At 38.8% G+C, this 17,118-nt stretch overlaps 1 protein-coding gene across 9 annotated transcripts in view; it reads right to left on the minus strand.

Moving 5' to 3' along the window:
• The window catches only part of NBEA (neurobeachin), a 678,194-nt gene that overhangs the window by 14,003 nt on the left and 647,073 nt on the right, over positions 1–17,118 (minus strand). For 4 of the 9 annotated variants that reach the window (XM_032314437.1, XM_032314436.1, XM_032314433.1 and 1 more), the window contains 5 exons: positions 10,688–10,777; positions 8,119–8,311; positions 6,424–6,495; positions 4,364–4,519; positions 3,714–3,884 (listed from right to left, as the gene is read on the minus strand). In XM_032314437.1, coding sequence (XP_032170328.1) covers positions 3,714–3,884; positions 4,364–4,519; positions 6,424–6,495; positions 8,119–8,311; positions 10,688–10,777 — 682 coding nt within the window. Of the gene's footprint in view, positions 1–3,713; positions 3,885–4,363; positions 4,520–6,423; positions 6,496–8,118; positions 8,312–10,687; positions 10,778–11,098; positions 11,162–17,118 lie in introns of all 9 variants that reach the window. The other 5 variants (XM_032314438.1, XM_032314434.1, XM_032314432.1 and 2 more) reach the window with 2 other exon arrangements.

Genomic DNA, 17,118 nt, shown 5'->3' on the forward strand with positions numbered 1-17,118 from the left:
TGGTACTAACAGAGCTCTCCATTAAAAAAGAATAATGACAGTGCAAAAGAGACACAAATATATTAGAGAGCCACTTGAATTAATCTTGAGAAAGTGATTAAGTGAATCCTATCATTTTATGTTGTGCTGAATAAATATGATTCAGCCTCTGACATACAAAGAAATTCAATGTCCACACCAAGACCAAACCGTGAATTCTAATGGCTACTGGCATGTTGTGTTTCACACTAGGACTTCCCCCTTCAAGTCTAGGTTAATATATACAACCCTCAAAACCTAAGGGCATTGTGCTGCACACTTTAATATGAATTTAGATATAACCAGCTTTTTGGTCTTGAGTAGCAATGCATTAAAGATAGAAAACACATACAGCCCGATTCTCTGACCTGTGAATTGGTAGCTAGAATAGATTAAACTGGGACAGAAGAAAAAATCTTTTTCTTTCATGTTGTGAGTTTTCTGATGGCAAGGACTATGTCTATGTCAACACCCATGGCTGATCTCTGATGTGACAGTCAATTCAGTGTGTGCTGTGCCTGCTTTTACAAAAAAAAAAAAAAAAAATAGAGAGAGAATTGACGAATGTATGTGGTCTCTCTCATCATGCGTGTGTTACCAGGTTGGCTAATTTAACAGATTCAGGGAGACATGAATCAGTCAAGTCTATCAAATATTGGATATGACTAATGATTAATTTTTTATTATTATAATTATCCATATGGTAAAAAGCTGATACATTTTTAATGTAATTATTATTTGGTACCCAAGATGTAAGATCAAACATTTTGTAGTATGATACCAAACATCATCTGATAGCAATTTATGATTCATGTGACAAGTATTCAATATGTTCAGGACATTCAAGCAGACAAAGCAGTTTGGTGATTAGTGTAATCTAGGCCAGAGACTCTGACTACCCCGCTTTCCCAGCGGCTAAGATCGGACCAGCACCCAGCAGGCCTTCAATGCATGTTTGCTGCTTGCCTAACACTTCAGATAATCATCCTGTTTATTCTAAAAGAGCATTTTTTCCCCCTTACATTAAGGATGATGGATGAAATAAAGCCATATGACGTAAGTCCATATTAAATGTCCAAAACTCTTGACAGGGTGGGTTTTACAAAGTCATTTACAAAGTCATGACAATAGTTTTGACCAAAAATAAATTCTTACAAATGGAGGCAAAAGTAAAAGATATGCATCAATAATATTCTTAATTTCTTAAGGATAATCTTGTCTTATTGAAAGCTTAAATAAAATCCTGCATCTTAACAAATATAATATTCATAATTTTGTTCTTAAGGGTCAATATAAAATTTTTATTTATATAGCTCCTGCTGTAAGGAACCTTATCCACTCTAAGTATTACTACATTTAATTTTTCTTGATAACCGATGGACTAAAGCAACCATCGTTAATCATCTTTTCATTTAAAAGATCATCAGAAAAATCACACAAATTAAGTAGCTAATACAATTACTATAATTTAACATGTAAAAAAATTTTTTTACCTCAGAGCAGTATGATATATAAAATATCTTATCTCAGCTACCAGATGGTAGCTTTCAAGAAATGAATCCTCTTTTTGGAAATATCATTTTCATCATTTCTGAGTGCCAGTTTGAAGATGTTAGTTAATGAGATTTAAAGCACTATTCTGTTTCTTAAAAAAAAAAAAAAACTGTTATCTAAAAACTTCTAATTTTTATCAATATAGATGGAAGATACTACACAGACCTGTTGCTTAATTAAGTTTTTCTAATGAATACTACACTACTACAAAGATGAAGATTTGTAAATACGCAAAAATAAATTTACATGAAATACAGCTGATAATGTACCATGCTTGAGAATAAGAAAGCCATCCGTGGTAGATCAAGGGTCTTATCCACACATGCATATGCACACACGCATATATACACACACTAGAATTCTGCTAAAAATGAAGTTTCTGGGTTTTTTTTTTTTAAGGGTGTAGCTTTAGAAAAGAATAAATAAGGAGGTTAACTTTTTAGTAGTTAGAGTATGATATTTGTTATAATGTGGATTTGGTAGCTAACTATTTGAGCTGGCTGGAAATCAAGCAACACTGAATATTTTTTTCCCTTAAGCCAGTATCATATCTTAGTTCACAACTTAGAGCAGAGGCTGTTATGCATAACGCACACCCTTTCTCTTACTCAGTGTCTATGCTAAGAGCCGTTACTCCATGATGCACCTTGAGGTTCTTCATCTGCAGCAAGCGTGAAACCTTGCGTGATATTTGGTCTCATCTAGTTCATCTCCCACTATCTTCATTCATATATCTATATATCTATATGTCTATATATATTTCATTTCATTTTTTCTCTACTATGATAGGGAGTTTGTTCCTATCAATCGAAAGCCATTTCCTCTTTTTGCAATATTCCTGTCAAAATGTGTAAGAGCGGGGGCGGGTGGGACTTGAAGGACAGACAGACATACACCTGGGCTTCCATCCTTAGCATTCTCACAGGCTGGAACGAACAGACCAAGGGTGGCAGCCTCCGACCACGCACCTGAAAGAGAGTTTCTTGCCCATTTGTCATCTACTCTTAAATATTTCAGTGGCAGACACACAGCATTCCTAGAAAACTCTTATTGCTGTCTTGTCATAAACAGAGCCAAACTCATAGTTCAGTTTGTTTCGGAAGTACTGTGTAAGCTGTGACCAATGTATGAATTGCCCTGGTTTATAGGTACTCACCATTATCAACACCTTACAGACACCATACTCTATTTCATAGGAAATCTTTGCACTGAAACTATTGAAAGCTTGGTAATTAATAACAGCGATTATTTCTAGGCAATCTCTTATCTAGTCCTTCATTTAACAATGTTGAAAACCCTATTATGTGTGTCACTATGCCAGGAACCAGAAATTTAAAATGGAAAGGGAGAGCCTCATGATTCATTTTAGTGTTTCCTCAGAACAACAGTTCCAAAGAATAATTTTTAACTGTACTGCCATGAGCAAAAGATACCATGGAAAAACATGTTTGAGAAATTGGGGGTTAATAAAATTTCAATAGATATGTTTGTTTAAGTAAGACGTTCAGAACTTACCTAGAGAGTAAGAGTAAATGCAGTGTTTTCTAAAATTATTTTACTCTGCAGTCCCCCCATTTTTTTCTCTACAGGATATCTTAGGAGCATTGATGAATAAAAAATACTTAGGAATCATCACAAGCAAAGCAACTATCTTACTCAGTTTTTGCCATTCCAAAGCCTAGTTTGAAGGGAGTACTCAATCATCGTTAAATGAATACACGGAGATACTAGACGTGTGGTAGAAAGTAATAAGTGTCCTCACTGAGACACAGATAAAACCTTTTAGGAATTCAGAGGAGGGAGAGAATATTTTCATTTGAGAGAAATTATATGAAGTTTAATGGACTAGGTGACACTGAAGGAAATTTCTGAAGGATAGAGACATTTGGACACTGGGGGAGGGCTGCCAACCACAGGGTTGATGTGAGGGGACCTGGGACTTTCCCCAAGTTGAAGGTTACAGTAATTGCTCTTTTTTCACTTTGACCATAGCGACATTCTAACAAAGATTTTTGCCATTTAAAGCTTTCAGATTTTAAAATCCTTATAACCCTAGGAAAAGCTGTTAGAAAAATTTAAAAAAGCAAAATATGTTTAAAGAAACTTGTAGTCTGATGGGACACTTCTAGACAAATACTCACTGCTATTAGGGTTGTCTCCTATGATATGGTGCCGTCCACTCCAGTACCAGAGAAGCAGGGTAGCGTCTCGAGACCCAGACACAATGTAGCAGTCCCCACCTATGTAGGACTCAGACCTGGCCAGGCATGTGACCACATCCCAGTGGCCAAACACGATCTGAGTTAATTTCCCTGAAACACAGAAACACTAGGTTTAATTCATTTTGCCATTTTTCTTTAAATGGTATTAAGCTTAACTTTATTTTACTAAATTTGTGAAAAGTAAATGTGTAAACATGAAAATTTATAAGCTAATTCAAATCTAGCCATGGATGCTTTCCGGAATTTCTTCTGGGAAATGATACAAGAGTGTTCCTTGGGATTTTTAAGGACATGACTTAGAAAACAACACAATCGTGATTTTCATTCTTCAGGGGTTGGGCCAGACTAAGGGGAGGTTTAAGGTCCTTTACTGGACTTGGTTTGGGGAAGGGACAACGGTCCCATTTGTCCTATGAAATCAGGACTCATGCAAAGGTTTGGAATGGATAGAATTATAATGTGGCACTCAAGATGAAAATGCCTACATTATTAAACATGATTTTATTTTAAGCCCTGGGTGTAACAATAGGCATTTTGAAGAGAATAAGGTATTTTGTGGTTAACCTTACCTGTTTCTGTAGAGTAAACTCTGAAGCTCTTATCCCAGAATCCACAGATGAGGATATAGCGATTATCTGCTGTGACCACAAAACAATGTGCGTTGATTTGTATACTCTGATCGACAAGGTCCGTGATCTGCCTCTTGTTCACACCCGAGTTATTGGCTAGACAGACACAGAAAAAAGAATTTAAAGGAGGATTCCACAGGAGATTCATCAAGGTATATTTTTGCGCTTCTTTTACCTAGAAATGGGTTTTTAAGGTTATAAGATTATTAACATTTTAACATTCCCCCATGGGAACAGAAGCTTAATTTTTAGTAGCTGTGGAAATTTATGAACCCTCTTACATATCTAAAAGTTGTCAGAAATTTCAGTTCTTTCTCCCCCAAGAAATAAGAACAATATGCAGACTTCAGATAATGAATTGAAAATAAAAATATTTAAATGCCTTGAATTCTATCCACGTTCACTACACACAAGTTCATTAGTGTCCAACAAGTTCTGTAATTAGGAGGAAAAAATACTGTGTGAAGTACGGTATATAAGGGAAAAAAAGTCTTACTATTTGCCCCAATCTGTCATTTTCTGATGGCATTTACAATTCATGTGGAAAAAAGAGGGGAGAGGTTTGAGCAAGGGATGTTGTTATGTGGGCAGCCCCACAGGGAGCTTTAGGTCAGCCGCTTTAAAGACCTGGATTGTCAACAAACAGAAGGCCCTTCCAGAATGGGCTGGCAGGGGAGGGGAGGAATAGGAAAGATGGGACTTGGGAGGAAGGAGACGGGCAGAGACTCCAGTGGATAGCACTGGGATTGAATCGGAACAAAGCCAGGAACTCGGAGACACCGTGTGATTTCCCTAGTGCCTGTCTGCACGCCAGCATGTCCCGTTCTCCGCGCTGTCCTTTCAGGCGACGTCCCTGGGCTGAATTCTTAAGCAGGAGATGCAGACGGTCACCCACACTCTCTCACGCCAGTTAGACTGAAGTGCTACTATTTGTAGAGTCCCACTAATGCTACAATAATAACAACGCTAGGGAGGTTAGCCAAAAAAATTATACAGAGAAAGGTAGCAAAAAAAAAAAAAAAGAAAATCAAAGGTTCTGAGTCACTTGAAAACTACATAATTGGTCCTTAATTAATTATAATAGAGCTGCTAATTTTTCCATGGTTGCTTTCCTGCTGTATGTGACTCTGTTGATGTCTCTTGGACGGAGGAATAGCTGGATTAGACTCTAAAAATATGCCCAGTCCTGAATCTTATCTTCCCAAAGACATGTAAATGTTGTTTTGTGTACGGGTATAAAGTAACTAACTCAAATGACTGCCCTTTAGCTTACTTCTGAGTTTAAAGATGAAGGGTGAATTAAGAAATATCGAAAAAGATATACCATAATTGGATATGCCTTTACACTTTTTTATGCCATTTTCATTTTTTTTTCTAATTTAGTTCCCTACATGATCCCATGAAAAAGGCACGACACATATCCTGCTCAGTCATTTTGCAGATAGGAAATTGAGGCCTAGGAATATGAAGGGGTTTGTTCTGGATTATCTGCTTATTAGTGTGTATGTGATTTAAAAATATTTCCATTATCTGTTGCAAAGAGTTACAGTTCCTAAGTTTGCAATTCACATGAAATCTTTAATTAAAAAAACCTGGCCCTATTGAAAGGAGATTTCTAGAAAAGATGTCTTTCATGTTGGTTCTCTTTAATGATTTTTTTGAGTCCTTACATATTTTAAGTATTTTAAATAATATACAGTTATTAAAGAATAGTTCAGGCTGAAAGAAAGGACAGTTTGGAATGATTTTCCTTGTTTGGAATGAACTTAAGTGACCTTAAATGAACTTAAACTTACTTAAACTTAAATGACCTCCTAAAAAATCAAGGAAATGCCAGACAGCATATTATGCTTTACACAGCTCCTGTGGTAATTCAGTTTTATTTACACATCAATTTGATGGCAGAAAAATTATCATTCAACTACCTTTTGTGATAAATAACTACATAGGAATCTGTGGACAGTCAGCATTCATGAAAATGTATTTTTTTGTTAACGTACCAATCAGGGGGTCCATTTCAATGGGAAGATGATGAGCTTGATCCAAGGAGTATCCTGGAGCTCCTCTGAGGCCTAAAGATTAAACAGAAGGAGAAAACTAGCACAAAAGTCTGAGAGAGAAGGAACGTCCTAGTAAGCAGTGTCTTATGATGACTGTGGAAAAGGTGTACTGCTTAAAAATTATTTGGCAAATAGTTGTAAGTTGTAAGAATGATGGTCATAAAAAACATCCTTGTGGATACTCTCAAAAGAAATCATCACAACAGGGACTGCTAGCTTCCATGGAAAGAATGTTCCTATCCTAACAAGAAAAAGCCACATAGAATAGAAGACCATAACACTTCTTGAACCCAACAAAGAGCTCAGATTTCTGGGCAACCAGTAAGTTCGAAATCTACGTACGAGGCTGTGCCTGCAAGCAGGGGTGGGCGTGAGCACAGCGGGGCTCACCTGAGCCAGGGCAGAGGGGAAGGCGGGGCTTCCGTCTTCTTTCACTAGATGACAAGTCAACTGAAGGTTAAAATTAAAACATGGAGCCAAACTTAAGACCTTAAGCTCAGGAGAAGCTGCTATCAGAGGATTAATATTTAGGGCTGGATTGAGTTCATTAGTCATAGTATTTTTACATGTGATTATATAACATATATGATACTTTTGAACAATGCTAAAGAAAAATTAATCCTTTATAGTTTTTTTCTCAATGCAAATACTTCTAGAGGCTCAGACTTCTGTGAATAATAAAGTTATATTTTTTTTCTTAAGATGCTTGCTGCATCTTTCAGATCAAATGGAATTAGTTATACCTCATGTTGATAGTATCACCAATAAACATAAAATAAATGCATCTAGAAACTCTTAGATTAAGCTAGGATTTATATGATACTGTTTTTCAGAGCAATACAAAAGTTAGGAGAATAGAAAAATTCAGATTAATTTACCACGGCTTATCCATTTAGTCCTAGAGACAGTGAGAGTCCTGGGGTTTCCGAGGAAATTGTAAGGGGTGAATCTGGCCAACTAAATCATTTGGTCATGTCAACTTCTGTCCTGGTTAGGTAAGTATCAATATGTCTAATTTTGATAATAGAATCCTATCACTTCAAGTTGCCAGCTGGAACTCTTGGGAATGAGTTTAAAGAAAACACACACGGAATCACTGAACAATTTAGATTTTGTCTTTTCTCAAAGAATCTCAGCTCCTCAAGGAGGGAGACGGTGTCTGTCTTGTTCATTGCTGTACTCCCGGTGTGCATGACTATTTGATACGAAGTGGCCATTCAAATATTTGCCAAATAAATTCGTGAAATGGAAGAAAGAGGATTTGAAACCATTATCTAGGAAATCCAGATTTCAACTCACTTTTGTTTAATATAGCATAAAAGTGTTTTTTTTTTTTTTCCGTTTTTTTTCCTGTGGGGCAGGCATAGAGTAGGGTGGGGGGGCAGAATTATTTGTAGACCTGCTTCAATTCATTGAATATTATTGAACATTTAACCCCCAGCCCAGCATTCTGTGAGGCCCCAACACAGAACAGCCGCGAACAAGACAGACAAGACTCCCCTCGTCAGGTCTGGCAGTGGTCTGCTCTGCCGCTGTCTGTAGACCTGGCATACGGCTAGACCCCAGCACACTTATCTTACCTTAACTGTAGCTCCTAAGAGCCCTCTAGCAAGTGACGCACTTGGACACACGTACCTACTGTGTTGTGCCACCGATTCACCGCAAATAGCCGGCTGCAGGTCACGGTCACCACCGCGGGGATGGTCAGGTGGGGCAGCGTGTTGGCTGCCACGTGGGTCACCGGAGAATTTGATGGGAACTTCAGCACCATGATCACATCCTGTTGCATCTGATCTTTAAACATGAGTGGACTCTGTGGAAGGAAACACTGTTGAATAGAAAGGGAAGAGAGCAGAAGAAAACAGAAGGGATAACACAGTTAGTGAAAGCTCTGGGGAGACGGAGGTTAACACAGACGAGGCTAGCATGAGCAGCGAGCAAAGCAACCCCAACTTCCAGCCTGTGAGGATGGCACAGGGAAAGGGGCAAAGGCTCTCTCTGTGCAGCCGCTGACAGGGGACACCAGTTCACCAAGGACCCGCCTCAGTGTAAGCCTTGTGAGACAGCGGGGTGAGACGGGAGCTCACAGACCGGTCTCATGACACAGCAGCATTGCTCAGGGCGGTGAAAAATCAGTGACTGACACTGTTTACATGAAAGATAACATGAATGAATTGATACTTTCATTTTTTACCTGGTTGATCTGGGGACATGACTCCAACCTAAGTAACTAAAATACACTAGCCTGCCCTGTCAGAGCTTTGCCCGAGTCCTGGCTGTGGCAATACTGACTGGTTGTGGTTGACGCCTCGTTTCTAGACTGTGCACTTCCTGAGGGCTACCCCCTTTCCTTCTATCAGTCTTTGCTTTCATACATGTGACTCGATAGAAGGCAGACACTATAAATGCTACTATTCTAGCAACTATAAAACACCATAAATACTACCACACCAAAACAAAATGGGGATGCTGGAACTAGCCATTCTGTCGGGTTCGTAACTGTTCTGTAACTGTTTCTACACAAGGAATCATCTGCTCCACGAACTTAGAAAGGCTAGGTCTCCTTTATGAGCAGTTCCATGCCAATTTAGTCTCTCACCATTTTCCCCAGGAAAGCAATGAATCCTGCCTGGGCACTTCTCCAGGATAAGTATTTTTATTATTATTATTAAACAGAGACGACTAACACGGGAATAAAACTCTTCTGCCAAAGCATTTCATAAAATAAAGTGATAGAGATATTCTCTTGTACAGTTTATTAAAAATACTTCGTCTAAGGCTTGGGGCTCCAAGGCCACATCCCCACGTCTACACCGTGACTACGTGTTCTTATGGAACCGTGTGCTTGGTGTCAACCTCTCTGCTTCGTCACACGCGAGGACCAATTTCAATCACAAGAGATCATTAGTGACTAATCAAGGGGGATGAAGCTGTTGGAGCCATTGTAAAGAGAAAAAAACGTGTTTTCAAACAAACACATTTATTTATGTGTTTCACTAGGAGTTTGACTACTGATTCCTTGACAGCCCCCTCTGGGTTGTCGGCGCTTAGCGTCATGCCTGACACACAGAAGGAACTCGATATGAATTTGTTAAGAAACTGAAAAAATAAATGAAAGGTCTCAGCAGTACTTCTGCCACAAAATAACAGCTTATAAATTTGTTTGCAAATATACTGTGGACCATACTTCAGAGCTGTTTACTCTAAAATTAAGGTACTTGCTGCTTTGATAATTGCCTAGAAAAATGGATGAACTTTAATTCATTTTGCAAACATGTTCCTTTGCCTTCAAGCATTTTTCACTTCAGTAAAAAAAAAATCAGTGAAAAACCACAGCTTAAAAAATAAATTCCTTCTAAAGAAGTTTCTCGGGAAAAAAAATTCACCATCTTCAAATTAAAGAGGGAAATGTTGTACATTTTGCTAATAAAATGAAAAAGGACGGTTTTGTTATGAAAACGAGCTTTTAAAATTCAGATTAAAATGAAAAGAATATTTCCCTTCCCCTTGTAAAACTGGAATAAAAGTTTTAATATGAGGAGCTAGCGGAGATGATGACACCAGCTAACATTTATTGAGAACGTATTGCACACCAGTTGCTGGTCTAAGTGCTCTACGGTATTAAGTCATGAAATTCTCAGGGCAGATGCTTTGCTTTCATGGAACAGATGCTGCAACATAAACAGAGAGGTTAAACACCTTGCCCAAGTCATTCCCTAGCTAGAGGCAGAGCTGGTGTTTGACCCGAGTGGCTCTGGAGCTCTTTCTTAACTCTCCTGTCCTGGCAAATTACCTCTGTATTTCTGTCTTCTTAAAATCAGCTAGTCCCCCTACCCCACCTTGCCCCAGAAGATTAAATTGGGCCATATCATACTGTGTTGATATTATATTTTCATCCTACTTTATAAATCAAATCTAATTCTGGTGCCTGGATGTGTCTGAATGAGTTTATGCAGGGGCATACAGAGTCAGAGAAGACCGCGATTTTTGTGAACCCCAAACTGGGCGAGCGTAGCAGGACTTAAAGGTAAGAACCGCACTCCCCTCTGTTTCTCCACAGGGTATCGGCATCCACTTAGCCTGGAGAGTTTAACCAGTAAATCGAGAAGCCTTTAAAAATGCTGCTGAAATGACGATTTTATTTGACGTGTTCCCAGGTACAGAAAAAGCAAAAAAACTTTTTGTTCAGGCGGCTCTGTCTTACCAGGTGCATGGCAGAGCTCCGAGGCGGATGTGGTTCGATAAGCAACTGAGAGGGCGTCTGTCCAAAGTTCTGTATCTGTGCCTCCATGGCCTGCAGGGGAAGGAGAGTGACTGTCACAATCGATATGCATCAACGAGAGAGGTCATCACGCTCCCTGCCAGTGCAAGTGGATCCCAAGTCAGCCATGAAAGACGTCCAGAAAATTCACCGGGTGCTCTTTCTCTGAGGGTGCAGAATCACCCACGTGTTAGTATGCTGTAGACAAGCTTTGCTTTCTCTTTCCAAACATGCTTCTGTTAACCAAGTGGCTATTCTTATGTAGAAGCCAGGGTTAAACGTGGGAGGGTTAGACGGTGAATGCATGCGGCTGAAGCCAAACAACACTTCTCACACTCAATACACCACGTGTACCTTCAGAAAGTCCTGTGTGAGGAGGAATGTATGGGGATCTCTAATGAAATAAGCTTCTGGGATCTTGGGGAAAAAGAATGATACATAAAGTCCACCAGTGATAGGAAATAAAATTCAGGAAATCACATGTTCCAGTCAATACAGAGGGTAATCATCAAGACTGCTGTATAATGATTGATTAATGCTGGCCAAATTTTCAGTACAAAAAATATGTTTTAGCATGCTATGCTGTTTTAAGATCAATGCTGAAGTATTATCTAATGTTTATATGGTATGAATTCACATGTCTCAAAAATTCTTTGAAATTTTACAGCCCAAAGAGGAAAGAATTCTTTGGGCATCTTGAGCTAGGAAATATTTTATTAAAGCCTGTGCAGATAAGAAATATTAATGAGATTTTATGGCTTCCAACGAATAAAAATAACTTTGGATCTCAAGCTGTCTGGACTGTGTAATATGCCTTTCTCTGTGTGTATGTCAAAGACACAATCTTACAGGAGATTTATGTATGTCTTCTATATATTAATCCTACAGGCAAAAAAATTTCAATATATTAAGCTAGACTAGCAGAAATATTTTTCCAAAATACTGTTAGCGTGTAATTTAAGTCAACAACGAGAAGCACAATATTTACAATAGTCATTACTCTGTTACCATGCTAATTTTTCCCCTAAAATTGTGCGCAATTTGGTTGCACATAAAAGTGAAATACGAAACTCATTGCTGAGTGCTTAGGAATGCAGGTAAGGTGGTAGATGGCTCTCCACGCCGCGCTGCCACTAATCGCATCAGTATCTACAAATCTCATTTATAAAGTACTTAAATTTAACAATCTGTCTGCCCACACTGCATTTCAAGAAAATGTTTATCAATAAAAATGTGAATTTTCAAATTTATTAGCAATATTAAACATGAATGCATCATTATCTGCCATATTTTAGCAATTGCACAAATGGGGCTTTGGTTCTTTTATTTGCAGAGGCAATAGGATGAATTATTAAATCTCTTTAAGTGCTGTCCAATTTTAATGTGTCCATTTATTTGCATGGTGTCCACTCACATGCAAAGTGTGACTATTTAAGTAAATCGTATTCACATAGGTACCATCATACTTTATCTCCCCAGTGCAAGATTTACGATTATAAAAGAGGGAAGAGACCATTTCTGGTTAGGTTCACATCATGAACAATAAGCTCTTGTGAATTACCTGGAAGAAAAAAAAAAAAGGTAATTTCATTGTTAAAGTTACCCTAGCTAGAGACTTCACATAACATGAAGAGCTGAAGTTGCTATAACAATAGGTCCTCTGGTTTGTGTTCAGACTTCTCCAGAAACAGGACTGGGATGGGGTGGGGAGATGAGGGGTAAAATTAAACACAGTTTAGTCTCTAGGTCAGTGTCTGTACTTAGTAGGTAGCCTTTAAATGGCCATAGAAGGACTGAATCCACAAACACGCTGTTTGACTTGATTTTTGTTCTGAAAGGCAAGTATTAAAACTGTATCAGAAAATCTCCGGAGACTCACCTATTTTCCAGAAATCGGTACAGTTCTCTTTGGCGGGCCTACCCCCCGTCCTCTTTGGACTGAGGCAGAGTACACACATGTATTTATTTTAAACTATTCTCATATGACATTAGGGTAAATATTAAGCTGTGATCAAGTTAATATTGTGACTTTTGCCCTCTTATTAAGACAGTCTTATTTCCTACACTTACCATTTATTTATTTTTTAAACACTAAACTGAATCCCTCTTCCTTGTGATCCACATCACATGCCTTCATGACCTAAAAGTTCTTAGTCCAATGTTTACCTTTTGGCTCTCTTGTAATCCTGTCTACCAGTAATCCCTTAACCTCTGATTTAAAAATACACAGATCTTTCTGATCTTGAAAAAGCACACTGCCTCCTCTAAGTGCTTCTTGGCACTACCGACACTCTTGAATGAGGAGTGAGCACCCACGGATTTTCTTCACTTCTCGCGTCCCATGTTTTCTGTCCTCCCCACCTTTAGAAAGTCATCAATGTCTTCTTTCTGTTAAGAGGGATGCACTCTGTATGGGAGGGGGCCCAGGGAAGTACACAGGCCATTCTGTGATCTATGAAGCATAGCAGCTGAGTGGTTGTTCTGAGAACTACTCCCGATGTAGGAAAAATGCCTCCCTTTCATGTGAACCTTGGGGCAGGTTTCTCAATCCTTCCCAGACTCCCCAAATCGCAGTGAATGTCCTCCGTATTCTCATTGCACTTTTCCCCCTTCACCATGAAATCCAGGTCTGTTTGCTCAGACTGTTGATCTTCGCAGGTGAAGGCTGTGACTTAGTCCTAACAGAGTCCAAAAACATTCGCTGAATATGGAAGTGGGGCAACAGTGGGACATTAGTGCAAAACTGAAAGGTAGCCCAGAAAAGGAAGAGCACAGTAGTAGAGAAAACATCGGAGTGCTTTACTTTTACAATTCAATACCACAAGAACAATGATGTTAGCAAACGCTGTTAAATGCTTCTATCCCGCTGTGTCGAGGGATAAAAAATCAGATACCAGCCTGCCCTCAAGAAGTTTTCAGCCCATGAGGACATAAGATGAGTGAGTAATCAGGGCACACAGCAGGTGGAGGACCCTGGCGATAGAGGGTAGAGGGTAGAGCAGGGCACAGGGACAGCAGGGCTGTTAGGAAAGGGGCTTCCTGAAAAGGGACATGAGCTGAGGTCTGAATATTAAGTCAGAATTGGCCAGCCAAAGGCAAAAAAAGACAATTGGAAATAGCATTTAAAAAAACAAATCAACACATTTCTATTTTTCTCTACACTGTTCTGTGTGTGTCGAAGAGACTTAATACTAGCTTTATTTATTCATAAAATATTTACTTACTAAGCACCTACTGTGTACTGGGTACCATTTTAGATATTTGTGATATTCACCAAAGAAAACAGATAGAGATTTGGGCTCTTGGGAAGGTTAACATTCTAGCCAGGATGGCACAGGAGCTTACATTCAGCCTGATGTCACAAGCCAGCAGCCCTTGGGCTACAATCAGCTCACAGGTATGGTTTCTATTTGAGCCAACATTTATAGGTCAGAAAATTTCATACATATAATAAATTGGATTTTTTTTGGCTTCTCTCAAAAAAACCCAGAAGAGGTAGATCATCAGCATTCCTGCACAGCAACACCTGTCTGGTGCCAAGGCAAAGGGGCCCTTTTGTAATGCCCACTGGGCACGCATGCCTCGTGGCCTGCTTCACTGGTTTATTCTCTGACTCCTACACACTTTAGTATTAGTTAATCCTTTTAAAATCTACTACCAAAATGTTAATTTGTATTACAAGGAAGCTATCGCTTTATAGGTCTACAGTAGTCCTGCCCTCTTCCTCGGGGTGTATGGTCCAAGACTCCAAAGAATGCCTGAAACTGGATGGTCCTGAACCCTATGTATAGTTTTTTTCCTATACATACAAACCTATGATAAAGTTTAATGAATAAATCATACACAGTGAGAGATTAACAGCAGTAGGTACTGATAAAATAGAATAGCAATAATATACTGTAATAAAAGTTACGTGAATATGATCTCTCTCTCAAAATACCTTATGGTACTGGGCTCACCCTTCTCCTTAGGATGGTGACATGAGGCGGTAAAATGCCTGTCTGATGAGTGGGCACCTGGGTGGCTTAGTTAGGTATCAGCTTAGACATTCAATTAAGCGTCAGCCTTTGGCTCAGGTCAGGATATCAGGGTCCTGGGGTCAAGCCCTGCTTTGGGCTCCCTGCTTGGCTGAGAGTCTGCTTCTCCCTCTCCCTATGCCCCATGTACCCCCACCCTGCTCATGTCCTCTCAAATAAATAAAATCTTTTTAAAAAATGATCAACTGATGAGATGAAGTGAGGTAATGAGGTAGTAGGCACTGCAACCTAACATCGAGCTACTGCTGACCTTCTGAGGCTAGGTCAGAATCACTGCTTCTAGAACATGGCTGACCTCGGTCACTGAAACCGTGGAAAGCCAAACAGTGACTAGGGAGCCTACTGCTCTGCACTCCCCACTGAAGCAAGAATGAACCAATAGTGTATGTGTGAGCCCACGACTTTTATAACATGTTTGACAGAAGAGCAAAACTTGGGATATAAGTCTGTCCATCTAGCTTCATCGAATCTCAGACGTTATCTCTTGTGAGAAGCATCATTAATTTATATAATATTAAAATGTAGAAAATGTTACTAATTAAACTATGATCCACTATTCATTGTAAGACACCCTGCAATTTGGAGTGCTGAGAGGCGGCAAGGACAAGCGTCTCAGAATCAGTCAGTGATCCTAACTTTTTACATATAATAAACAGTGACAGAAATCTTACACATGTCATATAAATCTAGCATGGATAATAGGCTTAAAACAGTAGATTTTTCAAAACAAATGTGACTGACAAAATCTTTGGTGTTTTACAAATAGGAAAGAAATTTTTTAGGGGTAAGCAAGAAGGAGAGAAACATGTGACCTAAGTTAGGAACAGCAGCACAAAGTAAACCAGAACAGGACTTTCACATTTCATTACACACATAGGACACATAATTCAGTTTTACCTGCTTATATGTAATACAAAGCTCCCATCAGGGAAAGTTCCTATTACGGACAGTTTCCTGTTTTTCCCTCCCTACCTTCTAGATAGGCCCACTTTGTAAAATCCTCCAGAACCCACCTGCCAAGTTACAAAATTACCCACATTTTCATCAAGCTCTCCTTTTTTTTCTCACTTATTTTCAACAAGCTCTCTCTTAGTCTTATGCTACGCAAAGGTCAGGGCCAAGGGTACAACTGCATCATCTATGTCCTGCACAGAGGTGCCCAGCTGGGGAGCAAATGAAGGACAGAATATACTTCAAATGCCAAAGGAAGGAGCACCTTTTATTATTCCTCTTTTAATGAGGGTTTCTTTTTTAATTTGCACAAAGGGGCCATCTGTGTTGGCGACGGCCGAGACACACACCTCACTCCTTCGACCTGCTGCACCTCTTGCTTAATGGCTTTTATCTCCTTCTTGCCTTCCGTCCCCGCCAAAAACAAAAGCTACCTCCTCTATAAATACAGATACATAGCTGGGATTAAATCCTCAGAAGAGGAAGTAAATATGCTGTGGCTAATACGCATTATGTGTATCCTGTTAATATGAACGTTTTCATAGCCAGGGTACAATTACATGTGGTGACAGATAAGTGGTAGTTCAGAATGATGTTCAAATTACTGATAAATTCAAAATATTCTAAAAGAAAGATATTACTACGTAGGTGAATAAGCAAGCTTTCTCCCTTCCCTTGTGTTTATTAGTTATCTAGAGTACACCTTCTTTGGTCTCCAAGAGATAAAAACTTCGGTTAAACTTGCCTTTCCACAATGCAAAACTTTAACCCCAATACATTTTTCTCCTGTAGAATCTTTACAACTTCTCGTTACATTTACATTTGTAAGTGTAATTTAGTATTGTCTTTCTGGTGACGTGTCATAAGGTCTAAGTGATGAGAAAGACAGTGAGAGGAAGCTAATAAGGTAAAGCTGTCAAATGACCTAGTTCATCCATTTTGCTTGGTCTGTGTCATCTTTTAAATTGTTTTCCAGAAAAGTCAGCATTTTATAAAGTACGACAGGTTGTGCTACCCACAAGGCAAATATCAGACTATGCTGAAATTACTAGTTAATTATTGATAATTTTTCAGAAAATAAAAATAGCAAAAGTGATTCCTTGGGGACAAAGAAAAGGATTTTCTAAAAATTTCCTGTATTATCTCATTTTATAGCTCGTACTTAGCATGGTTTTATTTTAATGCTTTAAAGTGGATATTCTTTTTTTTTTTAACCAGAAAATACACCTTTGACATACAATTAAAAATATATATGTGATTTATATCATCTTTCTGTGCTACCTCCAATTCTACCAATTCTATACCAAATAGGAGAAAGAAATGGAATTTTGAGAAGTCTGAAATGATAAAAGAAAAGATTACTTAATGGCAGACTGTATTTTAACT

This window comes from Mustela erminea, chromosome 15 (assembly GCF_009829155.1).
Source record: "Mustela erminea isolate mMusErm1 chromosome 15, mMusErm1.Pri, whole genome shotgun sequence".
NCBI lineage: Eukaryota > Metazoa > Chordata > Mammalia > Carnivora > Mustelidae > Mustela > Mustela erminea.